This window comes from Pelodiscus sinensis, chromosome 32, assembly GCF_049634645.1.
Source record: "Pelodiscus sinensis isolate JC-2024 chromosome 32, ASM4963464v1, whole genome shotgun sequence".
Lineage (NCBI taxonomy): Eukaryota > Metazoa > Chordata > Testudines > Trionychidae > Pelodiscus > Pelodiscus sinensis.
Genome location: NC_134742.1, coordinates 11,393,903 through 11,419,886, shown reverse-complemented (window position 1 = coordinate 11,419,886; position 25,984 = coordinate 11,393,903). Strand labels below are relative to the sequence as shown.

The following is a 25,984-nucleotide window of genomic DNA, read 5'->3' as shown; positions in this document are numbered from 1 at the left end:
TGGTTTTCAAACAGACTTTGTCAGAAAGGGGACCCAGCCATGTCCGGTGGCTGGACGGCCGATGTTCAAACGCTGCCAGCAGGAAGGCACCAGGTCATCCCTCGTGCCGGCCTCGCCTGCTACCTGTCTCCAGCAGCTGCAGCACCCGCCCTGGCTCCCGAAGCGAGTTCTTCCTGATCCAGGGAGGGAAGGGAAAAGCAGTGGATGGAGGGTGGAACCGGGGAGGAATAGGGCGCAGAGATGATTCCAGCATGCCTGCTGGAGTGTCCGGTTTTCCAATATCACCAAATTGGCAACCCTACTGCTGCAGCAGGTGGGAGCTTTGCATCTGGAGCCTGTGAGCACGGCCTCCGTACAGAAACGGGTGCCCTGCTATGGGTTCTGTCTGCCCCTGAAATAACGAGCCAACCGCAGCGGAAGGGGTTTTCTTGTTCCTAGAGTTTCGCATGAGCTGACACTCAGCAGGAGGCTGGCAATTTGGCCCTAGTACCCATTGGCCAGAATCTCTCAATCCCCACCCTGAGCGGATACCTGCCTCGCTGGGATTCCTGGGACCTTCTCTATGACAACGGACTGACTTGATTGCTCTTGGCATCTGGGGCCTTGGTTTGTTTCCTTTCCATCGTTTTATTTTTTTTACTGTCTCTCACCCTGAGACACCAACTGTCCTCACCTCACCTGGGATATCGACCCAGAATCCAATGCAAGCAGAACCGGTCACATTGCCCATCTCTTCCCTTGAAAAGCCCTTGAGTTCAGTTGCTTACAACTTTGCTAAACCTCCTCCATCTGGACTTAAACCTTTCACCCTGGGGCTACGTCCCTGCTGCAAGTTCCTTGCGCAAGAACTAATCTCTTCCCTGATTAGTTGTAGCTAAATTAGCCCCCATCATATTACATGTATGGTTGGGGTTATTTTTTCCAAGGTGCGGTACTTTACGCTTATCCACACTAGATTTCATTTGCCATCTTGTTGCTCAATCGCTTAGTTTTGTGAGATCTTTTGGAAGTTCTTCAGTCTGCTTTGGTCTTCGCTACCTTGACCAGTTGAGTATCGTCTGCCAACTTTGCCCCCTGCCTGTTTACTGCTTCTCCAGATCATTTATGAATAAATTCAATAGGATTGGTTCTAGGACTGACCCATATTTATACAAGGGGAGATGTGAGCTGGAAGCAGCCAAGGGCGCAGGCCACACTCCATGCATCCTGAACGGTGCTGCACGCCGACAGCCTGCAGCCATGCCTGCCCCTGACGCAGCAGCTGCTCCTAGGGAAAGCGCAGCGAGCCAGCCTTGTGATCATGGCCTCCAGTCTGCTCCCAACCCTTCTGCTGCCCCTGCAGGAATCCCCCCCCATTGCAGTCACACACTTCCCTGGGTTACTTGCCCAAAGACTGGGAGAGCAGGCAGCCAGGCCTCTGGCCCACTGTGTCTTGCTGCAGGAACAGTGCACTCCCCAGTAGCCCTGGCTACGTCTCCAAGGAAATTAATGATGGTCCAAGAACCCAGAACTCGTCAGCCACACTTGCTCCCGTGCAACGAGGATGTGCACGCAAACATGAGGCAATGTCTACACTGGCAGCTTCTTGTGCAAGAACATCTTGCACAAGGATTCTTGTGCAAGGAGTTTTGCACAAGAACACGTCCACACTGCCATGTGCGAGCTGTGCTTTTGCGCAAGAGCACCCATGGCCATGTGGACACACTCTTGCACAAGAAAGCTCTGATGGCCATTTTAGCCACAGGGCTTTCTTGTGCAAGAAATCCCTGCTGAGCGTCCACACTGCCCTCTTGCGCAAGAGCTCCTGCGCAAGAGGGCTTACACCTGTTAGAAGAGTGTAGTTCTTGCACAAGAAGCCCTCTCTTACCACACCGGACTGTACATTTCCTTGTGCAAGAGCGGGCGGGTAGTGTGGATGCTCTGCGGATTCTTGCACGAGTACGGTCATCCTTGGACAAGAAGTCGTGAATGTAGACATAGCCAGACCGTGTAGGCTTGCAGACAGTGAGAAGAGGAGAAGCCATGTGCTCTACTGCGGGGAGTGAGTGGGCACAGTACTATGCAGACAGGCACAGCACACCAAGGGGCTAGGACACACACAAGGGGTCTTCATTTGCACTCTCCCCCAAGGGTTACAGGAAGCATGCAGGCTGCTCTTCCCCTCCCAGAAACAGCTGACGCGCTTCCTGACACACCGGGTCTGTTGCTTGGCCAGAGACTTCCTTCCCATTGCTGCCTGCCTGCGTAGGGTGTGTGTGTGTAGGCGTCCCGGGACTGCGTACCAGCTCCAACTTCTCAGGAGGCGCGTGCTCTTCCTCTGCTCCCCACAACACCCACGTGCTTCCTGAGAAGTTGGAACTGGCATGCAGTCCCAGGACTCCTACTCCCCCACCCCAATCCCCTCCCCTCCCCCAGAGCCAGGTCCCCCACCCCCCACTCTAAACCAATCACCCTCTCCCCGAACCTTATGCCTGGGGCCAGAGCCACTACTTCTGCTACGTGTATCTTCCTACAGGTGCTGAGCAGCCAGCTTTGAGCATCTGCTGGCCGGGACACCCTGTGCACCACCCCCCTCACACCCGATCCCCCTCCCCTTCACCAAAGCCAGGATCTCTTCTCTCTCTCTCCCCCCCCCCCCCCCCCCCGGCTCTAACCCAATTCCCCTCCCCCCACAACCTTAGGCCCAAGTCTGGGAGCCACTACCGCAGCACCCGAAGCCCTCACCCCTGCCTGCACTCAGTGGCTGGCTGCTAACATGTGCAGGGTGGGACGCTGTGAGTGTGCTGGGGGCTGTGAGCATGCCTGTGGCTCACAGTGACTCAGCCGTGAGAGCAGCTGACCTGAGCGGTTCTGGGTTCCGTCCCGGTTCCGTCAGGCGCTGCAATTTTTTTTTTCACGAGCCACATGTGTCTCGCGAGCGGTGGGTTAGCCGCCGCTGCACTAGGACACAAGCTGTGGTGTCCAAAGAGGCTCAGGGCAACCACGCCAGGCACAGCTCCAGCTTTCAGTCCCTACCAAAGGCCCCAAAGCACGCAGCAGCAGAGAAATGGTTGTCCAGGGAGATCCCTTCAAGCACGTGTCTCAGCGCGATTCGAGCCTCCGCAAGGTCCTGATGCCCTTTTTCCCAGTCCGAAGTGGTTCGGGGCGGGGAGGTCTTTGTGCAAAAGTGTCCCACCAGTGTGGACACGCTCTTGCGCAAGAACTCTTACGCAAAACAGTTCGGCTACGTCTACACTGGCATGATTTTCCAGAAATGCTTTTAACAGAAAAATTTTCCATTAAAAGCATTTTCGGAAAAGCGCATCTAGATTGGCAGGATGCTTTTCCGCAAAAGCACTTTTTGAGGAAAAGCATCCATGGCCAATCTAGCTGTGGCTTTCCGCAAGAAAGCCCTGATCGTCATTTTCGCGATTGGAGCTTTTTTGTGGAAAACACGACTGTGCTGTCTACACTGGTCCTTTTCTGGAACAGTTTTCCAGAAAAAGACTTTTGCCCAAACGGGAGCAGCATAGTATTTCCGGAAAAGCACTGATGATTTTACATTAGATCGTCAGTGCTTTTCTGGAAAATCAAGCAGCCAGTGTAGACAGCTGGCAAATTATTCCAGAAAAGTGGCTGATTTTCCAGAATCGGTGACCAGTGTAGACACAGCCTGGGTGTCTGTCTCAGGTTGAATATTGGGGTAAATTGCAGCTGTTTTTGAGAACGAGAGATGGGGAAAATACCTGATTGAACTCAGGCTAAAACAGTCCAGTGACCCTTTCTGTGAGAAGCTCAGGTTTCTCCCATGGTTCGGAGCAGGGATTTAAAATTGGGCAAGGGTGTAGCCTTGTGGATCCAGGAGGATGTGCTTTTAGCCACCCTGTGGGAAACTGGGCCTACACTTGGGCACATTAAATCTTTGGCAGGGAAGTGGTTTGCACATGCTCACTGGAGGCCAGGAAGTGCCCTAGACTAGCTGCCACCAACTGGCACCCTAGGCAAACCATGCAATCAGCACCCCCACCTCCAAACCCCTCAACGCTAGTGCTTGAATTTGGTGCCCTATTTAACTTGGCACCCTAGGCGACCGCCTAGCTGGCCTATATGGACAGGCCGCCCCTGCTGGAGGCACATTCGTTTTTAGCAGCTATCTTCTCCAAAGATTGAGTGCGCATGTTCCCGCCCGAGGGCTAAGCAAGGTTTCCCTGCAACCGCAGCAGGGCTAAGCCCAGGGAGCAGGAACCTGACTCCCATGCAGAGTGGACATGAGAGCCATGTGCAGCTGGAGACACTTGACAAGGGAGAGGAGGGCCAGGCCGCTGGGTCTGGCAGATAACAGGAAGTGAGAGAGCACATTGGCCAGGGAGAATGGGAGTGGCAGGCAACAGGCATAGGAAGTGGGGGGAGGGAGAAGAGACAGGAACAGCGGCCAATGGTGTTACACTGAAGGGTTGGGAGGGAGGAGACAAGGCAAAGGAGTCTGTGCCAGTAAAAGGCTCCCTTCCAGGCCTGGAATGAAGAGGAAATCCTGAGGCTCACTATTCTACCAGCAAACAGCTGAGAAACCCACCCCCAGTGCAGATGACAACCTACTACTACTGCAATCAGTTACTCCTGTAACTCAAGTGGCAGAGGACTAGGCATCAATGAGGCCACAGGATGGATATATCCAGGGCTTGACAAACCCCTTCGAAAGCCACTCGCCAGCCCTGCACTGGGCACACACGAAGCGCCGGTGAATGGGATGCTCAGAGCGACCGGCTGAAATCTACTCGCTGAAATGGGGCAAGTAGATTCAGTGTTTTTTTTAAAGTTTGCTTTTAAAAAGGGGGCTCAGTGCAGCCATTACTGGGGCGGGGCAGGTTGATAAGTATTCCCCTCCTGCATCAGTTACTCTAATTGCTGAGTACAGTTTAACTCTCTACCCCCAGGCAGCAGCATTCTGTATGTTTCTCCCCCAGCAGCATGGAGACCCGGGTAGAAGGGCTGGCAGAGTGTGCTGACCCCTCCTGGTGAAATAGTGCACCTGCTTATCCCCTGGTCACTCCTTTCACAGCTGCCAGGTTTAGGTTCTGCTTCCCAGCATCTCAGAAGCATGTTAACTCTTAAGCCTACTAATGGTGCAGGCGATCGCTTGTGGCCCAAGCATGACAGCTGCATGATGCTTGAAGAGCCAAGTTGCCAGGCGGGAAGTCAGAAACCAATTGCTGACAATGTGGTTGCCCCTGGGACTTTAGGAGCTTGCAATAAGCAGCACTCCCCCACTATTTGTTCACAGCAGGGATTGTTGACTCTGAAACCTACTGATGACCGCTTAGCCGTCATTCACTGCCATGTAGTGAATCGTGATAGCTGACAACAGAGTGTCAGGGAAAACATCCAAATACACAGTTCTGGTGAAGAAACACAGGTTATCATTCACACATCAGCCTCAGTGGAAGGTGCCTGTATGATAAATCTTACACACCAGTTAGTCAGACTAGGGCTGGGCCATGTTAACACCTTTAACACAGGTGTGTCAAGTTGTAGGGATTCAGTCCAACCTCCAACAGGGCAGATGCCCCAATTGCAAATAGCCCCTCCCCTTCCAACCACATGGGCAGAAGGCTGAAGTAGCCCCAAGAGGCAAGAAGGGGTGAGGGGCTGAATAGATCACCTCCCCCCCAAACACACTTCTCTGCTCACGATGAATCCCCACCCCCCTCACAGCCACAGCCATGACCAGGCACTTGTTTCCTTCCTGTTTTTATTGACTCCTGTCAAATGGAAGCAGAACAAGGCTCAACCCACCCTTGGAGCAGTTGGGGGGGATGAGAAAGTCCAGTAATGGGGTACAGACCCCTCCCCTGCCTGGGCCAGAATACACCGTTCCAATACAAATCAATACAAACTCCCACCCCCGCCTATAAATAATCGGTGCCCCTCCCCAGAAAGGGAGTGGGGGGGGAGAGGAACCCACCCCCATCTCTTTAGCCTCGTCCCCGCCGCTCTCCAGCTGCACCCAAGTCCTGCTGCGAGCGGGTGACTGGTGAGTCCATCGGGTGGGAGGAGCTTGGGGAGGCCCCGCCTCCTGCCTCACTCGCGAGGCCGGTTGATGATGACTTCGCCCAGGGCCTCCAGCACCTCGCGCTTGTAGTCGTCGAAGTCGCCGTCGATCTGCTCGACGCTCTGCTCCTCCACCACCCACAACTGGCAATTGGTCTCCGTGATCAGCCGGGCATCGTGGCTCACGACAATGACGGCTGCAGGGGGAGGGCAAAGTTAGGCGAGCAGCGGGAGCCCCCATCTCCAGAAGAGGTGGGGGGAGGAGACACACGTGTCCCCTCCCTGCCGTCTGTAGATGGTCTTGCCCAGGAAAATGCATGCTGGGTAATTTGGGCAGGCCCTCTTGCAGCCGGGGTGAAACTCAGTTTTATCCCTCCTCCCACCCCAGTGGACCACCCCCTGCCCTCAGAACCCACCTCCCCCCGTCGGAACAGATCAATGGACCCATCCAGCCTAAAATTCCCTCCCCCACCATTGGACCAGACCAATGAGCAGTGGCAGCCTGAAATGCCCTCCCCCGTAACGCAATCACCTGACCAATGGGCTCATCCGGCCCAGAATTCCCTCCCCTCCCACCCCAATGGACCATTCCAGCCTGGAATCCCCCCATCTCAATCAATGGACCCTTCTGGCCCAGAATTCCCTCCCCTCCCAGCCCAATGGACCATTCCAGCCTGGAATCCCCCCATCTCAATCAATGGACCCTTCTGGCCCAGAATTCCCTCCCCTCCCAGCCCAATGGACCATTCCAGCCTGGAATCCCCACCCATCTCAATCAATGGACCCTTCGGGCCCAGAATTCCCTCCCCTCCCAGCCCAATGGACCATTCCAGCCTGGAATCCCCCCCATCCCGATTAATTGACTCTTCCTGTCTGGAATTCCCAATGGGTCCTTCTGGCCCAGAATTCCCTCCCCTCCCAGCCCAATGGGATGTTCCAGCCCGGAATTCCCTCCCCATCGATGGGCCCTTCCGGACCGGTCCAAGCGCCCGCCGGTGTCACTCACCCCCCTTGTACTCATTGATGGCGTCGGCCAAGGCGTCGATAGACTCGATGTCCAGATTGTTGGTGGGTTCGTCCTGGGGAAAGAGACAACGGGCTGAGCTGGCGAAGGGGCAGATCCCAGAGAGAACCCAGGAGTCCTGCTCCTGCTCTAACCACTGGACCCCACTCCCCTCCCAGAAAGAACCCACAAGTCCTGCTCCTGCTCTAACCACTACACCTCACTCCCCTCCCAGATCCAGAGAGAATCCAAGAATGCTGGCTCCCAGCGCCTCGTCCTAACCACTAGGCTCCATTGCTGCCCGCCCAGATCCCAGAAAGAGCCCAGGAGTGCTGGCTCCCAGCCCCCTCCAACCACTGAACCCTACTCCCCATTAGAGCCAGCTGCCCTCCGCGGCCCTATCCTCTCCCCGCCCAACAACACTCACCAGGATAAGGACGTCGGGTTCCCTGCAGGCCAGCTCGGCAAAGACCACGCGAGCCTTCTGGCCCCCTGAAGGGAATGGGGAAAGTGAGGCAGGGGAGCCCGCTCCCCACTTGTCTGAATCATTCCGCATCTTGGTCAGCCAAGCCCTTTCTCCGCTCCCAACCACAGCTACAAGGTGCCCTCCCCTGCCTCCCCTCCCCCAAGCTAAGCTCCGGAGCGCCCTGCCCACACCCCCCACCTCCCCAAAACCTGCCCCTCCTACTACCCCAAGGGCTGCCCCTCACTCTGCATCCACAACCCTAGGCCCCAGCCCTTCCCTGGCCCCGCCCCCTCACCCGACAGCTTGCAGATCTGGATGGTGTGGGCGTGGCTCTCGAGGCCGAAGCGCCCCAGGCACTTGCGGGCGTCCTGGTAGGGCAGGTTGAAGTTGCGCTGCAGGTACTCGGTCGCTGTCTCCTGCATGTTCAGCTGGTCGGCGTATTGCTGGTTAAAGAAGCCGATTTTCTGTGGGGAGAGGGGGAAGGGGCGGAGTCAACACCCGAAGCACCGCCCCCTTGCTGCCCACTTCCCCCTCCCTCTAACTGCCCCCCCAGTCCTGACCAGCAGTTGCCCCCTCTTATCCCAGCCGTGGGCTCCCCCCAGCTCTGCCGCTGTCCCCCGATCCTGACTGCTGGCCCCGTTATCCCAACCACGGCCTTGCTCCCCCCCCCATCCCTCACACCCCTCTGCATTGGGGTCCCATCATTACTTACTAGTCTGTGGTTTTTCCTCATCTCTCCTCGTGTCTGAAAGGAGAGAAAGGGGGTTCATGGGGACTGCTTCCCGCTGCCCTCTCGTGTACTGACCACACCCCCCCCCCCTCACCCAGCGCTGAGATGCAGCCACCTCTGGGGTGCGGCAGCTGGGAAACAGCCGTTTAGAACACAAAGGGAAGGGCCAGAATCAGATGAGTTTGGGTTAACTCTGGATGGGGGGGCGGGTGTCACAAGAGGGGGCCCCTTACCGGTGTCAGCTTCCCCGTCAGCAGCAGCAGCAGCGTACTCTTCCCCACGCCGTTGGGCCCCACGATGCAGACTGAGGTGGACAGAGAGCAGCCGTCAGTGATGCAACCGGGCCAGGAGCTTGGTGGGTTAGCACAGGGTCTGCGCTGGGACTGCACTCTCCTCTGACTGCCCGGGGCGGCTTGTTATTCTAGGGTCTCTCAGGGATGCGACAGGATCCACCTGGGCTGGGTTGGTGTTGCAGGGTCTCTGGCTTACTAGCCTGTTATTGTAGGGTCTCTTGGAGCTGCTAGGGGGCTGCACAGTGTGGTGTATTAAGGCAGAGTCTTTCAAGGGTGCTACACGAGCCACTTTGTTATTGTAGGGTGTCTCGGTGATTCCATGGGGCAGCTCTGTTATTGTGAGGTCCCTCAGGCAGGCTAGGACTTTACAGTAGCGTGTTATTGTAGGGGCTTGGAGTTACTAAGGAAGTTGTATGAGCTGGTTTGTTGCTGTAGGGTCTCTCGGGCATGCTAGTCTATTATCGTTGGGTCTCGCAGGGGTACTACAAGGCTGCACAAGCTGACTGTAATTCTAAGATCTTTAGAGGTTGCTAAGAGGCTGCACGGGGTAGTTTGTTACTGTAGGGTCTCAAGGATACGAGGAGGGCTGTGCAGGTGGATCGTTATTGTAGGTGTAGCATCATCCCTGGGGCTGAACAGTCCAATTCATTGCTGGAAGGGCACTGGGGCCATGTGTGGGTGGGTTTGTTATTGCGGGTTTTCTTCACTCAGCGTGCGGGCAACCTGTGGAACTCCTCGCCAGAGGATGCGGTGAAGGCTAGGACTTTAGCAAGGTTCAAAAAAGAGCTAGATAGATTCATGGAGGTGAATTTATGTTCTTATTGTAGGGTGTCTTAAAGCACATCTGGCTCATCGTTAAGATTTTGGGGCTGGAGTTTACCATAGGGCAGCGACCATGGGAGCAGCCTGCATGTCCCCCTTTGTACTGTAGGCTCGCAGGGGCTGCAAGCAGAGGGCGCTCTGAGGGAGTGCGCAAGCCAGTTTGTTATGGTAGGGTCTCTCATAAACACCGACCGGCCACTTACTTCTCGACTCCATGTCGATCCCAAAATCCAGATTCTTGAACAGCAGCGGATGTCCCTCGTAGCCAAACACGACACCTGCGAAAAGGGCCGGGAGGAGGGTGAGGGGGTGCAGCCGACACAGCCCCACAATGCATCGCTCAGCTCTGGGGCCCGTGGGAAACCGGGGTTGGAGAGGAACCCTCAGCAGCTCGTCTCCCCAGCGGACAGAAAGGGGGCAATCACCCAGCTTTGGAATGCAGCCACCTCTGGGGTGGGGCAGCTGGGGGTGGGGCGGCTGGGGAGCAGCCCCAGAGTGATGTCACCCAGCAACGTGGGGCAGGAAGCAAAGGGGAGTCCGGTGTCCAACTGTGGCCGCTGGGTGGGAGGCGTCTAACGACCGTGGGTTGGGCAGGGATGAGGCCAGGCCAGCAGGGGGAGTGCTACTGGTGCCACAGCGCCCCCTAGCCTCCTGCTGAGGTCAGAACTGACTGCCAAGGGAGAGCGCCCCCTGCTGAGCGCAGACATACCGTGCAGGCCCAGAATGGGGGGGCTCAGCAACGGCGGATTGGGAAAGGTGAATTTCACGGTGTACTCCCTGGGCCTCTTCAGCAACTCGGGAGCCTCGTTCGCCTCTTCATCCAGGTTCTTCTTGCGGCATTTCTGCTGCTTTCGCGTCAGCGCCTCCTTGGTTTGCTTCTCCTGGAGACGGAGGGAGGGACAGATTGGTGAGCCCATCTAACCCGGTATCCCGGCTGCCTCGCCACTGCTCTGGATCCTAGCCACTGGCCTCGTATCCAGCCTCCTCCTCGTCACTCCAGATTAAAGACATGTGCTTCTCTAACCCAGTATCCTGCCCATCTAACCCGGTATCCCGCCTTCTCCATTACCCCTGATTAAACCCACGTGCCCATCTAACCCGGTATCTCGCCTCCGTTACCCCAGATCAAACCCACGTGCCCATCTAGCCCGGTATCCCGCCTTCTCCGTTACCCCTGATTAAACCCACGTGCCCATCTACCCCGGTATCCCGCCTTCTCCGTTACCCCTGATTAAACCCACGTGCCCATCTAACCCGGTATCTCGCCTTCTCCGTTACCCCTGATTAAACCCACGTGCCCATCTAGCCCGGTATCCCGCCTCCGTTACCCCTGATTAAACCCGCGTGCCCATCTAACCCGGTATCCCGCCTTCTCCGTTACCCCTGATTAAACCCGCGTGCCCATCTAACCTGGTATCCCGCCTTCTCCGTTACCCCTGATTAAACCCACGTGCCCATCTAGCCCGGTATCCCGCCTTCTCCGTTACCCCTGATTAAACCCGCGTGCCCATCTAACCTGGTATCCCGCCTTCTCCGTTACCCCTGATTAAACCCACGTGCCCATCTAGCCCGGTATCCCGCCTTCTCCGTTACCCCTGATGAAACCCACGTGCCCATCTAACCCAGTATCCCGCCTTCTCCGTTACCCCTGATTAAACCCACGTGCCCATCTAGCCCGGTATCCCACCTCTGTTACCCCAGATCAAACCCCTGTGACCATCTAGTCTGGTATCCTGTCTCCACCATCCCTGAAGATCAAACCCATGTACCTACCTAGCTCGGTATCTTGCTTTCTCCTTGCCATCCCAGATCAAACCTAAGTGCCCATCTAGCCTCCACCCTGTCACCCCACCTCCACCCTGTCACCCCACATCAGACCCATGGCTCCCCAGACCAGATCAAGAAGCCCATCAGATGGGTAGGCCTGAGCTTCAGACTACAAGGAAGTACAAATCTGCCACAGTTCATCTCAGGGGGCAGTAGTCCCATGGCAAGGAAGGGAGAATTTTCCCTTGACACTCAGGAGCTGCCTCTCAGCCTGAGGGCTATGCAATAACTCAGTTTGTTGTTGAGAGATTCTTAATTCCATAAAATCATGCAGCAGGGAGTTCCATGGGTTAACACGACGGCACAAGTTCCCAGTAGGTAAGCCCTCAGTTGAAGCCAGTGCCCCGTAGAGGGGGAAAAGGTCCCATATCCTGTGCCCCTGCCACGGGGCCAGACCTCAGGACTCACCGCCTGTTTTGTCGACTTCCCACCCGCCTTCAGGTCCTTCAGTTTCTTCTCCTGTTTCTCATACTGTTTGAGCAGCTCTTTCTGCTTCTGCTGGTACATCTTCTTGAAGGTCACTGCGGCAGAGAGAGAGGTTAAGGGGGGCTGTGGTTAGAGCACTGCGCTGGGAGATCCGGGTTCAAATTCCCCCTCTGCCACCAAAGCTCTCTGTGCAGAGACGGGGAAATGTCATTTTCCCTCCCTGCCCAGCGCTTCCTGCCTGGGGGATCAAACCTGGGGCCCTCTGGATCTAAACGCAGACTCCGAGAGCTAAAGAACAAAGCCTGGGGAGGCAACTCTGCATGTAGAATGGTCCGAAATTTCCCATCAAAACATTTTTGGGTGGAAAACGGGGGTTTTGGCCAATGAGAGACGTGGGGTTCTGACATGCCTCATGGGAGGTGTAGTTCAGGGGCCTCGCGCTCCCCCTCTCTGCTCTGGGCTGAGCTCCCCAGCTGAACTACATCTCCCATGATGCACTATGGACCACGGGGCTCCCATGATGCCATTTGGAAGCTCAGGGAGAGGGATGCAGCGTGGGGAACACTTTCTCCAAGGAGTCCAGCCCACATGGGGACACGAGGCAACTGAACTACAAGTCCCATGATGCACCCTGTACCCACAAAACCGCCTACTCTTGGAAGGACACCTAGGGGCAAACCAGTCTCTGATATTGCCCCAGCTGCATCCCCCTCACCCCCGCTCATTACAACTTCCCCCCTCCTTCTCCCCCCCCACTGATGTATTTCCCCCCCCCCTACAACTGCCCCTCCCCCCGACCCACACTCACTGTAGTTGCCCCGGTAGTAGAAGAGTTTCTGCATGTCCAGGTGGATGATGTCGGTACAAACGTCGTCCAGGAAGCCCTGGTCATGGGAGACGATGAGGAGGGTTTTCTTCCAGGTCTGCAGGTAGCTGGAGAGGCCAATGGAGGACAGACAGAATCAGACAGAGGGACGGACTCGGCTCCACAGCCAGGAGGGACACCCTGGCCGGGAGGGAGGGGACTGAGGGCCTCTACGGGGCACTGGCTTCAACTGAGGGCTTTCCTAGTGGGAACTTGCGCCATCATGTTAACCCACGGAACTCACTGCTTCGTGATTTTATTGAATTAAGAATACATACCCCACATGGTGGGATGTGGGGCAGCCTCTATGGGGGGCCCCACACAAATGGGGGCTCTTTCCTCTGATCCCCCCCCTACCGAGCCCCATGCACCCTTCTGAGGAGTCCCACCCAGTCCTGTCCCCCCGCAGAGCCCAAACCCCGCCCCCATTTCAACCCCCAGCCCTGACCCCCAGAATCTAAACTCTGACCCCCACAAATCCTGACGGTCCCCAGCCCCATAGGACACCCCCTCCCCAATCACAGCCTAGATCCCGCCTTGCCCCCTATCCCCGACCCCTATCCCCACCACCAAGGGCTGAGAAGAACCACCCCAGCCCCAGCTCTGAGGGGTTTGTGGGGTCCACCCCCATCCAGTCGCTCAGCAGGCTCCTCCCCAGAGGTGGCTGCTGCTGATCCCAGCTGGAGGGGAAGGGTTTCTCCAGGACGGGGCACTCACTTGTTGAGCCAGATGACGGCGTTGAGATCCAGGTGGTTGGTGGGTTCGTCCAGCATCAGCAGCGTCGGCTCCATGAACAAGGCCCTGGAGGAGACCGGGTGGGTGAGGAGCGCCCCCTAACGGCGCCCTGCGGGACTGCAAAGGGGGCTGGCGGGGGAGGAGGGAGAAGTGGGGCAGGCAGGGGAGGAGATGAGATGAGGGCTGGTGCGGGAAGAGAGAAGGACTAGCTGGTGGGGTGGGGGGGGGTCTGTGAGGGAGGGGGCTGGTAGGATAGGACGTGGGGCTTTCCCCCTCTAGGGGGTGTTGGTTCCAAGTTGGAGGGTCCCCTTGTGGCTGCCAGGTCTCAGCCCAGCCCCCAGCAGGGCAGAGGGGTGGGTGTGTGAGTGTGATTATCACCCCCCCCCCCCCGCCAGACTCACCTGGCTAGAGACACCCTCATGCGCCAGCCGCCTGAGAACTTCTTGGTCTGCCGGTTCTGCATCTCGGGGTTGAACCCCAGACCGGCCAGGATGCGCCGGGCTTTGGCCTCTGCTGCGGCTGCTCCCGTGGCCCGCAGCTCCTCGTACACCTGCCGGGGGGGGGGGGGGGGGGGGGGGGAACGGGCGGGCTCACTGGGGAGCCTTTGCCGCCTCTCAGCTCGAATCCCGTCCCCCCCGCTCCCCCTCCCCAAATCCTCCACCCCAGCTCTCTCCCTGCTCCTCCACACAACTACAGCCCTTCTCCACACACCAGCCCCGCCCTGCTCCCTCCCATACCCCCTCGCCCGTCCCACAGCCATGGTGGTATCGCCTCCCCCCCCATCCCCGGACCTTTTCCAGCTTCTCAGCCACGCTGTCGTCCCCCTTCTCCAGCCGCGCCTGCAGCCGCTTCTCCTCCTCCAGCAGCTTCAGCCGCTTGGTGTCGGCCTTCAGCACCGCCTGGACAGCGGGGGTCTCATCCGCCACCACCTCTGGAGGGGGGCCAAGTCTTTGAGTGGCAAGTTCCCTGTGCTACCCTGCTAGTCCCCACTCTCCTCTCAGAGCCAGGGCAGCACCCAGGAGTCCTGGCTCCCGGCCCCCCCCCGCTCTAACCACTAAACCCCACACCCGGGGATAGAACCCAGGAGTCCTGGCTCCCAACACCCCCCCTCCCCCTCGCTCTAACCACTAAACCCCACACCCGGGGATAGAACCCAGGAGTCCTGGCTCCCAACACCCCCCCCCACCCTCGCTCTAACCACTAAACCCCACACCCGGGGATAGAACCCAGGAGTCCTGGCTCCCAACACCTCCCCCCACCCTCGCTCTAACCACTAAACCCCACACCCGGGGATAGAACCCAGGAGTCCTGGCTCCCAGACTCTCCCCCCCCCGCCCGCTCTAACCACTAAACCCTACACCCGGGGATAGAACCCAGGAGTTCTGGATCCCAACACCCCCCCCCCACCCTCGCTCTAACCACTAAACCCCACACCGGGGATAGAACCCAGGAGTCCTGGCTCCCAGACCCCCCCCCCCCCTCGCTCTAACCACTAAACCCCACACCCGGGGATAGAACCCAGGAGTCCTGGCTCCCAACACCTCCCCCCACCCTCGCTCTAACCACTAAACCCCACACCTGGGGATAGAACCCAGGAGTCCTGGCTCCCAACACCCCCCCCCCACCCTCGCTCTAACCACTAAACCCCACACCCGGGGATAGAACCCAGGAGTCCTGGCTCCCAACACCTCCCCCCCCCCCTCGCTCTAACCACTGAACCCCACACCCGGGGATAGAACCCAGGAGTCCTGGCTCCCAACCCCCCCCCCCCTCGCTCTAACCACTAAACCCCACACCTGGGGATAGAACCCAGGAGTCCTGGCTCCCAACACCCCCCCCCCCTCGCTCTAACCACTAAACCCCACACCTGGGGATAGAACCCAGGAGTCCTGGCTCCCAACACCTCCCCCCACCCTCGCTCTAACCACTAAACCCCACACCTGGGGATAGAACCCAGGAGTCCTGGCTCCCAACACCTCCCCCCACCCTCGCTCTAACCACTAAACCCCACACCCGGGGATAGAACCCAGGAGTCCTGGCTCCCAACACCTCCCCCCACCCTCGCTCTAACCACTAAACCCCACACCCGGGGATAGAACCCAGGAGTCCTGGCTCCCAACACCTCCCCCCCCCCTCGCTCTAACCACTAAACCCCACACCCGGGGATAGAACCCAGGAGTCCTGGCTCCCAACACCTCCCCCCACCCTCGCTCTAACCACTAAACCCCACACCCGGGGATAGAACCCAGGAGTCCTGGCTCCCAACACCCCCCCCCACCCTCGCTCTAACCACTAAACCCCACACCGGGGATAGAACCCAGGAGTCCTGGCTCCCAACACCTCCCCCCACCCTCGCTCTAACCACTAAACCCCACACCCGGGGATAGAACCCAGGAGTCCTGGCTCCCAGACTCTCCCCCCCCCCGCCTGCTCTAACCACTAAACCCCATACCCGGGGATAGAACCCAGGAGTCCTGACTCCCAACACCCCCCCCCCCTCGCTCTAACCGCTAAACCCCACACCCGGGGATAGAACCCAGGAGTCCTGGCTCCCAACACCCCCCCCCCCCCCACCCTCGCTCTAACCACTAAACCCCACACCCGGGGACAGAACCTAGAAGTCCTAGCTCCCAGACCCCTCCCCCTCTCCTTGCTCTAACCACTAGACCTCACGCCCAGGGATCCTGTCTGCCAGCCCCTCCCTGTACCTTGCTCACAGAGCAGCACGTCAATGTTGGGGGGGATGCTCAGGGCCCGGTTCGCGATGTGCTTCAGCAGGGTGGTTTTGCCCTTCCTGCAAAGGGAGGAAAAGGGTTAAGCAGGGAGGCCCAAAGCACAGCACCCCCTAGTGGTGCCCAGGGGCCAACCTGGACTGCGATGGGAAAGCATGAAGATGGAGGGGAGGGGGGGGAATCCATCCATGTACCTACCCGTTGGGTCCCACCAGGCCATACCGACGCCCGGCCACGATGTACAGGTCTGCATTGACGAAGAGCTCCTTGCCGTGGGCTGAGATGCTGAACTTCTCCAGCTATAACGGCACGGGAGAGAGATCGGGAAAAGACGGTATGACCCTCTCACCTCCCCCCGCCAGATGTGCCAAATGGTGTGACCCATTGTGTTCCCCTCCCGGCCACCCCTGCCATCTCATGGTATGACCCGCTCCCCACCCAATGGAACAGTGCCGCCATAAGAGCGGCCATACTGGGTCAGACCAAAGGTCCGTCTAGCCCAGGGTCCTGTCTACCGACAGTGGCCAATACCACATGTCCCAGAGGGAGGGATCACAACAGGTAATCGTCACGTGGCCCCTCCCCTGTCACCCACCTCCAGAGAAACAAAGGTTAGGGGCCTATCCTACCTATCCTGGGTAATAGCCATTGATGGACCTAACCTCCATGAATCTAGCTAGCTCCTTTTTGAACCTTGTTAAAGCTCTGGCCTTCACCGCATCCTCTGGCAAGGAGTTCCACAAGTTAACTATGCACTGAGTGAAGAAAAACTTCCTTTTGTTTGTTTTAAACCTGCTGCCAATGACTTTCACTTGGTGACCCCTAGTTCTTACGTGGGAATTAAATAAATCACTTTTCCTTATTTACTTTTTCCACACCAGTCATGATTTTATAGACCTCTATCCTATCCTCCTCCCCCCCCCAGTCTCCTCTTTTGGTTGGACCTATTCTGAAAAGTTTCAGCAAGGTGACATTTTTAATTACAGATTAATCTTTAGCTCCTGGATGCTCCATGACAACTGTGCAGAATAGGCAATCCTACCCCCAGTGTCTCTTGGTACAACCCACTTCCCCTCTCATATAATTGTGCAACCCACTCTTTAGGTGGTGGCACCCGTTCCCCCTCCCATATGACAATTGTGCCACGCACTGCCAGATGGTACAACCTATAGCCCCTGCCATCTCATAGTACGATCTACTCCCCCTTGCATCCCAGACAGTAGTCCACTCCGCACACCCCTAGCAGGTGGTATGATCTACATCCACCCCCCTCTTACTACATGGTTCAACCCGGTCTCCCACCCAGCCTAGTACAACCCAGCCCCCTCCACTCCCCATTGACAGAGGGGATGGGCTTAACCCCTTCCATGCTGCTGCTGGTCCACCTTGTAGTGGGAAATACCAACTCCACCAATGTGCGGGGTGGGGCGGGGAGGGGATATAGAAAAGGAAGGAGTGAAATAAGAGGAAATTAACTCCTTGCATGCTGCAGCTGAAGGACAAAACCCCCCCCAAAAAAAACCCCCAAAAAAACCAGAAGGCAATATACCAGGGAACCCTGACAAAATTTCGGGAATTGAGAGGAACGTTCCAAATAAACTCTGGGGACGGGGGGGGGAGGCTGTACCTTGATGTCGGAGGCATTCTCCAGCATGGCCTGGCGCGAGGAGATCTCTGCCTGCGACACCGAGAAGTCGTTCTCCGCCGCACTGGCCGCCTTCAGCGTTGCCACCTGCCGCTCGAACTCCATCTGCGGGAAAGCGTGAGGTGACGCCCCCGCCAGCTGACGCTCTCCCTGCCCCAGCCCAGGGACCCTCCTTGCCAGCACCCAGCATTCCTAGCTAGATGGATGCCCCAGTGGGGGACCTCTTGGGCCAGGAACATGGATCCATCTTCGTTAACAAGCCCGCCCCCCGCACTATAAGCAATTCCCATAATGCTGCTGGACAATAGCAGAGGGTTCTGGGAACATGGGCCTGTGACCAAAAAGGGCAGCTCTAGACAGCTAGAAACCACCCCGCTGGGTGGGCGGCTCACCAGCCCCAAAGGTGGGGGGAGGGGCCGTTTGGAAGAAGCTCTGCCCCCCCTTCCACCCAGAGCTCACCTGCTTCTTGAGTTTTTTCTTCTCCTTCTTGCTGAGGTGAGCGTAGGGGTCGTCCTCCTTCCTCTCCCCCTCGTCCTCCTCATCCTCTTCCGACTGCTGCGCCGACCGCATGAGGCTGGTTATAGACAGGACCTTCCCTTCCCAGAGCCAGGGACACCCCCCCGCCCTGCAACCACTAGACCCTACTCCTCGCCCAGAGCGGGGAAAAGAACCCAGGAGTTTCAGCATCCGACCATTAGACACCACTGCCCTCCAAGAGCCAGGGACAAAACCCAGGAGTCCCAACTTCCGGGAGCTTCATCTTCTTCCGCCATGATTCAGCTCTGCGCCCTGGAAGGGGGGTCCCTGCAGACGTAGAGGGGAGCACAGCTCCGTGGCTCCCCCCCCCCCCCCCCGCTAAGGGTGCCCATGCGGGACGGGGGCTAGCTGGGAAATGATCCGAGAAACCCTCCCCGCTGAGCCCGCCCACTCCATGCAGGCCGGTTAGAAGAGGGCAACGCCTCCCCCACCGGGAGGACGGCTGTCTTACCGGCTCGCTGCCTCGTTTGGACTTGTCCTTGGGCTTCTCCGGCTCCTCCTCGTCTTCCTCCAGCTCCTCCTCCGACTCCAGGGCAGCAAATTTGTTCTGCAGCAGAGCAGAGGCCCAGCTCATCCAACCGCAGGGAGGTTCGCCAAAATGCAGCCAGTTCTGGGGTGGGGCGGCTGGGTACTGGCCACGCAGCACTATTGCATGGAGACACTTCACGCAGCAGGGCGCCCCCCGGGGCCAGCCCTGGCTGTGACGGGAGAGCACCCCTCTCCTGAGCCCCAACCTTGCTCCCTGCCGCACGGCGCCCCCTGGTGGCCACTGCTAGTAGGGACAAACACCCCCCCCCACCACACACACACAAGCCCTCACCTGGGTTGGTTGATTCTTTTTTCCTTTTGTTTTTTCCCTCTCTGGACCAGACTCCGCTTGTTTATTCCCAGCCTGGAAGGAGATGGAGGAAGACGCGGGAAGGCGTTTAGGAAACGCGGCGGATGTAGTAGCCTCCTTCCTCCCTGGTATCCCGGGCTCCCTTTTGTACCGTGCCACATCGCACCAATGCGGACGGCTCCCGAATTGTCAGGGGAAGCCGACCCCCCCCCCCAACTCCCATCATGCTAGTTGGGCCTGTCTCCCTGACTTGGGGGGGGGGGGGGGGGGAACCATCCTGCCCTCACCTGCACTAACCACTAGGCCACACTCCCCTCCCACAGCTGGGGATGGAACCCAGAAGGCCTGACCTACCCAACACACACCTGCTCTAACCACTAGGCCACACTCCCCTCCCACAGCTGGGGATGGAACCCAGAAGGCCTGACCTACCCAACACACACCTGCTCTAAGCACTAGGCCAAACTCCCCTCCCATAGCTGGGGATGGAACCCAGAAGTCCAGATTCCCAGCCCTGCCTGCTCTAACCGCTAGGCCACACTCCCCTCCCAGAGCGGCGGATGGAACCCAGAAGTCCAGATTCCCAGCCCTGCCTGCTCTAACCCACCAAATGTCGCCTCCCCGCCTGGAACCAGGGACAGAACCCAGGAGTCCTACCCCCCAGCCCCATCTCTTCTAACTCATTAGACCCTGTTTCCCTCCCAGAGCTGGGGGCAGAACCCAGGAGTCCTGGCTCCCAGCCCCACCCCTCCCCGTTCTAACCACTAGACCCCACCCCCCGGCACTCCTCCGGCTCACCTTGCTCGCTTTGCCTTTGGGTTTCAATTTAGGTTCCTCTTCGCTCTCCTCCTCTTCCTCGCTCTGGGCCAGAACAGCAAACCCTGCGCCTCCTCCCTGGGAGCCGGGGGAGAAGCCAGAGCTTTCAGAGACGGCAGGGTTGGAGGAACTCAGTAGCCCGAGTTCCTAACCTCAGACACACACCAGGCAGCAGAGCGCCCCCTCGTGCGGCACCGGGGCCAGCACTGCCTGCGTGGGGACAGCGCCCCCTACTGGCCCCCCGCCGCCCTGCTCCCTGCACCACAGCGCCCCCTTGTGCAGCGCGGGGGCCCTGGTTTCCACGTGCCCAGCCCGCTGACTCTGGGAAAAGCCGGCTTCGCACCTGCTGCCTTCCTTTGTTCTTCTCGTTTTTCCTGCTCTTCTTCTTTTTATCGTCCTCCTCCTCCTGCCGAGAGCACACAGCACATCCTTCCCCGGTGAGACGCGGCGTCTCTGACTCCACCTGACCCAGCCCAGACGCCCCGCCCCGCTGTCTCCAGGCAGACCCCTGCCCAGCGGAGCCGGAAAAACCTCTCATCATGCACCTGCTTGGCTAAGCTATTCTGCCACTTGAGACTCCCAGACCCACACCCCGCTCTAACCATTAGACCCCACTCCTCTTCCAGAGCTAGAGAAAACCAGGAGATCTGGTTTCCAGTCCTCGCACTAACCACTAGACCCCACTCCCCTTCCAGAGCTAGGGACAGAACCAGGAGATCTGGTTCCCAGTCCTCGCTCTAATCACTAGACCCCACTCCCCTTCCAGAGCTAGGGACAGAACCAGGAGATCTGGTTCCCAGTCCCCGCTCTAACCACTAGACCCCACTCCCCTTCCAGAGCTAGGGACAGAACCAGGAGATCTGGTTCCCAGTCCTCGCACTAACCACTAGACCCCACTCCCCTTCCAGAGCTAGGGACAGAACCAGGAGATCTGGTTCCCAGTCCCCACTCTAACCACTAGACCCCGCTCCTCTCCCAGAGCTGGCAATGGAACCAGGAGGCCAGGTTCCCAGTCTCCCACTCTAACCACTATACTGTACTCCCCTCCCAGAGCTAGCAATAGATCCAGGAGGCCTGGTTTCCAGTCTCTCCCCCATCCCCAGCTCTAACCACTAGACCCCACTCCCCTCCCAGAACTGGCGACAGAATCTGCAGCCCTGGCCATCCCGGCTAAGACCAACGGGCCAACCCAATGTGGAGGCATTAGGGGACTGACCTGTTTTCCTTTTGGCTTGTCATCCTTTATTATTTTCTTCTCTGGCTGCTTCTCCTCTTCGTCATCAGGTGGGACCTGCAGGGGGTACCACGTCAACCCCCCGCAATTCAGCACCGGAAGACTGACCCTGCACCCCCATCCTCAGGACCGTCCCCCACAGACTAGCCCCCAGGGATCCCGCCAGGACGGGTAGGGAAGATCTCCAGCACAGGAGGCCCCCTCCCCCGACTTCCTGGCCTCCCAGGGGTCTCGGAAGCCAGGAGTTCTGCCTTCCAGCCTCCCTGCTCTAACCACTAGGCCCCACTCCCCTCCCAGAAACAGGGACAGAACCCAGGAGCCCGAGCCCAAGCCCCCAGACCCGCACTGCTGTAACCCGCTAGAAGACGACCCCACCCCCGTCCGTGCGAGACGTGGTCCGAGCGAGCGAACCTTGCTGATCTTGTTCTTGCTGGGTTTGGCCGGTCTCGGCGTCTCCTCTTCCTCCTCCTCCTCCTCCTCGCTTTGCTCCTGGCTCAGGGCGGCAAACACATTCCCTCCCTGCGTGGAGGGTCAAGTCAAGGTCGTCAGCGAAGGGCGGACGTCTCTCTGCCCCTCACCAGAGACCCCCCTGGAAACCCAGCGCAGGATCAGCTCCTATCACTAATCCCCCAGTTGGATGCCTCATCAGGTCCCACCTCAACAGGGGCAAGACGGTCGCCTACGGCCGAATCCCCAACCCAGCCCGAGTCTAGACAGAGACCCCAAACCCTAGCGCTCCTTCCACCTCATCCTCTTGCAGCCCGAGTCTAGTACGCGCCCCTTCCAGCCCGACTCTCACCTTCTTCTTCCTGTCGCCTTTGGTGACGGGAACGGCTGCCGGAAAGGAAACGAGAGAAGGATTTTAGGGAGCGATGGAACGGAGATGCAGCCGCTCGCCCTATGGGGAGCTGGCCCTATAGAGTCCTCCAGAACCTAGAGAGCGCCGGGATGGTCTCCTGGTGCGTTACCCCCCTCTAGGTCCCTGCTGCAGTCCTGGGGGCTGGGAGGTCGCCCCACAAGGGCTGGAGTGATGGGGTGGAAGCTGGGGGAAAGGCAGGCTATGGAGAAGGGAGGCCCTTGCTTCTCACTCAGCCCTGCCCCCGAGAGTGACCCACAGCTAGGGGGCGGGTCTCCGGAGGGGCTGGGCTCGTGGCAGGAGGGTGCCGCTGTTTATACCCCGGAGATGGCACCACAGCCACTAACTGCGCCCACCACGCCGGGCGTTCCCCACCACGCACCACATCGCAGGGCACGAAACTGCGGCAAGGTGGGCCAAACGAGTCACTGGAGGGTACAGAACCCAGGAGCGCCGAGCGCTGGTCCTGACAGCTGGTCCTCACTCCCTGGCCAGAGCTGGGAATAGAACCCAGGGGTCCTGGCCCCCAGACACCCCCCTCTAGCCCACTCGACTCCATTCCCTCCTAGATCTGCGGCTAGAACCCAAACACGCGCCTCCCTGCCTCACCCTCTTCCTCCTCATCGCTGCCCTGAGCCGACAGCTTCTTCAGCTTCTCGATCAGCTGGTGCTCTTCCTCATCGTCTTCGGCATCCTTCTTCTTCTTCTCCTTCTTCTTCTCCCGTTTCTTTTTCTGTTGTTGAAGCTGGGAAGGGAGGGGGGGGCACAGAGACGGGGGCTCAGATCTGCCCACGCCCCGTGACAACCTGGGGATGGACGCTCCCCAAGCAGAGCACCCCTTGCCGACAGCCTGTTTATTGTAGGTCCTACAAGAACACCCAGCAGCCGGCAGGAGGGATCCCGTTCCTCTGCTCACCTGTTGCTGCTGCTGCTCCTTCTCTTTAAGGACGGCCTGCTGCTCGCTGACTTGTTTCTCCTCCACAGCCAACTCTTCAAAGAACTGGGGCAGAAGGGAAAGATAAGAGCTCTGCTTCCCCTACCCCATCTCCCTGGCCCCTGTGGTGAGGGAAAGGCACACCGGCTGGGGAGCAGTCACGGGTTCACTCACACTCACCCCCTTCCCCTGAGACTGCATTGTGCTAGGGGAGATCCAGCCACCGTTCCTTTCACAGCCCCTAGCGGTGAGGTCTGAGAGATCCAGCTACTTACTCTGGTTTTAAATATCAGGGCCCTATGGTGGCTGCACAGACACACAACGAGACGGGACCTGCCCCAGCTGAGATCAGGGCCTCGTTGTGCCAGGTGCTGCATAGACACAGCAAGAGACAGACCCTGCACCAGACACAGCGAGAGACAGGCCCTGCTCCAGACAGACCCTGCTCCAGCTGAGATCAGGGCCCTGTTGTGCCAGGTGCTGCATAGACACAGCGCGAGACAGGCCCCGCACCAGACACAGCGCGAGACAGGCCCCGCACCAGACACAGCGCGAGACAGGCCCCGCACCAGACACAGCGCGAGACAGGCCCTGCCCCAGCTGAGATCAGGGCCCCGTTGTGCCGGGTGCTGCACAGACACAGCGAGAGACAGACCCTGCCCCAGCTGAGATCAGGGCCCTGTTGTGCCGGGCGCTGCACAGACACAGCGAGAGACAGTCCCCGCCCCAGCTGAGATCAGGGCCCCGTTGTGCCAGGCGCTGCACAGACACAGCTAGAGACAGGCCCTGCCCCAGCTGAGATCAGGGCCCCGTTGTGCCAGGCGCTGCACAGACACAGCGAGAGACAGTCCCTGACCCAGCTGAGATCAGGGCCCCGTTGTGCCGGGCGCTGCACAGACACAGCGAGAGACAGGCCCTGCCCCAGCTGGGATCAGGGCCCCGTTGTGCCGGGCGCTGCAGACACACAACGAGAGTGAGTCTGTATAAGCAGACACACGGTGGGACGGGACACCGAGGCACAAAAAGGAGAAGTGATTTAACCCGAGTCCCAAAGCAGGGCAGTGGCGGAGGAGGGTGTCAATCTGGAGTCTCCTGAGTTCCAGCCTGACCTGCTAGGCCCTTGTGTCAGAGCTCCCCCCTCCCCCCAAGAGTCCCGCTTCTTACCGACTTCTTGGTCTTTTTGTCCTTCTTGCCTTTCTTCACCACTTTGTCTGAAACAACACGTGGAGAGAGATGAATCCACAGCCCATCTGGCCAGTTCAGCCAGGCCCTGTCCCCTCTGCACTCCCCCCTCCCCAGCCCGCTCCCTCCAGCTCAATCCCCCCCACCAGGTTCTGCTCCCTCCCGTCCTTCCCTCCCCACCCCCCTGTTCTGCCTCATTCTCCCTCCTCCCCCCTCGGACCTTCCCTCCTCCTCCCCCCCCAGGATCTATCCCCTCCTCCCCCCCACCCTCCCCGGTATTCTGCCTTCTGCCTCCCCCAGGTTCTCCCCCCTCCTCCCCCAACCCCCCAAGTCCTGTCCCCTCCTCCCCCAACCCCCCAGATTCTGCCCCCTCCTCCCCCCAAGGCCTGCTCCCTCCTCCCCCCCAGCCCCCTAGATTCTGCCCCCTCCTTCCCCCAACCCCCTAGATTCTGCCCCCTCTTCCCCCCAAGGCCTGTCCCCTCCTCTCCCCCAACCCCCCAGATTCTGCCCCCTCCTCCCCCCCAGGACTGCCCCCTCCTCCCCCCCAACCCCCCAGATTCTGCCCCCTCCTCCCCTCAAGGCCTGCCCCCTCCTCCCCCCAACCCCCTAGATTCTGCCCCCTCCTCCCCTCAACCCCCCTGATTCTGCTCCCTCCTCCCCCGAACCCCCCGGATTCTGCCCCCCCCAATTCCCCGGGCTCTGCCCCGTCCTCCCCCCAATCCCCCAGACTCTGCCCCCTCCTCCCCCCAGACTCTGCCCCCTCCTCTCCCCAACCCCCCAGACTCTGCCCCCTCCTCCCCCCAAGGCCTGCCCCCTCCTCCCCCCAACCCCCTGGATTCTGCCCCCTCCTCCCCTCAAGGCCTGCCCCCTCCTCCCCCCAACCCCCCAGATTCTGCCCCCCCCAGGCCTGCCCCCTCCTCCCCCCAACCCCCCTGATTCTGCTCCCTCCTCCCCTCAACCCCCCTGATTCTGCCCCCTCCTCCCCCCAAGGCCTGCCCCCTCCTCCCCCCAACCCCCTGGATTCTGCCCCCTCCTCCCCTCAAGGCCTGCCCCCTCCTCCCCCCAACCCCCCAGATTCTGCCCCCTCCTCCCCCCAGATTCTGCCCCCTCCTCCCTCCAACCCCCCAGATTCTGCCCCCTCCTCCCCCCCAGGCCTGCCCCCAACCCCCTAGATTCTGCCCCCTCCTCCCCCCCAGGCCTGCCCCCTCCTCCCCCCAACCCCCCAGATTCTGCCCCCTCCTCCCCCCCAGGCCTGCCCCCTCCTCCCCCAACCCCCCAGATTCTGCCCCCTCCTCCCCCCCAGGCCTGCCCCCAACCCCCTAGATTCTGCCCCCTCCTCCCCCCCAGGCCTGCCCCCTCCTCCCCCCAACCCCCCAGATTCTGCCCCCTCCTCCCCCCCAGGCCTGCCCCCTCCTCCCCCAACCCCCCAGATTCTGCCCCCTCCTCCCCCCAAGGCCTGCCCCCTCCTCCCCCCAACCCCCCAGATTCTGCCCCCTCCTCCCCCCAAGGCCTGCTCCCTCCTCCCCCAACCCCCCAGATTCTGCCCCCTCCTCCCCCCAACCCCCCGGATTCTGCCCCCTCCTCCCCCCAACCCCCCAGATTCTGCTCCCTCCTCCCCCCCCCCAACCCCCCGGGCCGCTGACCTGCGGGCTCGCCGCCCTTCTCCTCCCCGTCCCCGATCCATTCCTCCTGCGGCGGCCGCGGCGGCTTCGCCCCCTTCGGCATGGCCGGTCCCCGCGCTCACATGCAGCCCGGCCAGCTGCGAGGAAGCGCGGCCACTGCGCCTGCGCAGAGGTCGAGTCGGCGAGCCCGCCCGGCCTGACCAGCGAGTGGCCGGAAGCGCCCAGCCCAGAGCGGTTTCCCCCTCCGCGCGCACCATAGAGCCGCGGGGCGATAGAGAGGCATTGGGTGGCTAGACAAGCCCGCTGTGGTTCAGTCCTCCCAGGGTGGGGCTTGGGGAAGGAGGCCTCCTCTCCAAGCCCAGCCCAGGCTGGGGCTGCTCCCTCCAAGCCCCCC

The 25,984-nt window shown here is 59.7% G+C and overlaps 1 protein-coding gene across 4 annotated transcripts; it reads right to left on the bottom strand.

The window, feature by feature from the left end:
• Nucleotides 1–5,710: 5,710 nt before the first annotated feature.
• ABCF1 (ATP binding cassette subfamily F member 1) lies at nucleotides 5,711–25,769 on the bottom strand. Of its 4 annotated transcripts, none has more exons than XM_075913423.1 (28): nucleotides 25,612–25,769; nucleotides 23,951–23,997; nucleotides 22,769–22,852; nucleotides 22,462–22,597; nucleotides 21,796–21,830; nucleotides 21,408–21,515; nucleotides 20,979–21,053; nucleotides 20,106–20,270; nucleotides 19,745–19,840; nucleotides 18,929–19,000; nucleotides 18,560–18,655; nucleotides 18,031–18,126; nucleotides 17,554–17,676; nucleotides 16,125–16,225; nucleotides 15,903–15,988; nucleotides 13,986–14,125; nucleotides 13,596–13,744; nucleotides 13,177–13,260; nucleotides 12,403–12,527; nucleotides 11,577–11,689; nucleotides 10,051–10,222; nucleotides 9,545–9,619; nucleotides 8,460–8,530; nucleotides 8,209–8,241; nucleotides 7,792–7,960; nucleotides 7,458–7,522; nucleotides 7,034–7,106; nucleotides 5,711–6,224 (listed from the first exon to the last, which is right to left on the bottom strand). In XM_075913423.1, the coding sequence occupies exons 1-28, from the start codon at nucleotides 25,691–25,693 to the stop codon at nucleotides 6,058–6,060; spliced, it is 2,838 nt and encodes a 945-aa protein (XP_075769538.1). In that variant the 5' UTR covers nucleotides 25,694–25,769; the 3' UTR covers nucleotides 5,711–6,057. The 4 variants fall into 4 exon arrangements, with proteins under 4 accessions (XP_075769538.1, XP_075769539.1, XP_075769540.1 ...); XM_075913424.1 differs by having other exon boundaries at nucleotides 18,031–18,123; XM_075913425.1 differs by having other exon boundaries at nucleotides 20,106–20,168.
• Between the last annotated feature and the right edge of the window lie 215 nt (nucleotides 25,770–25,984).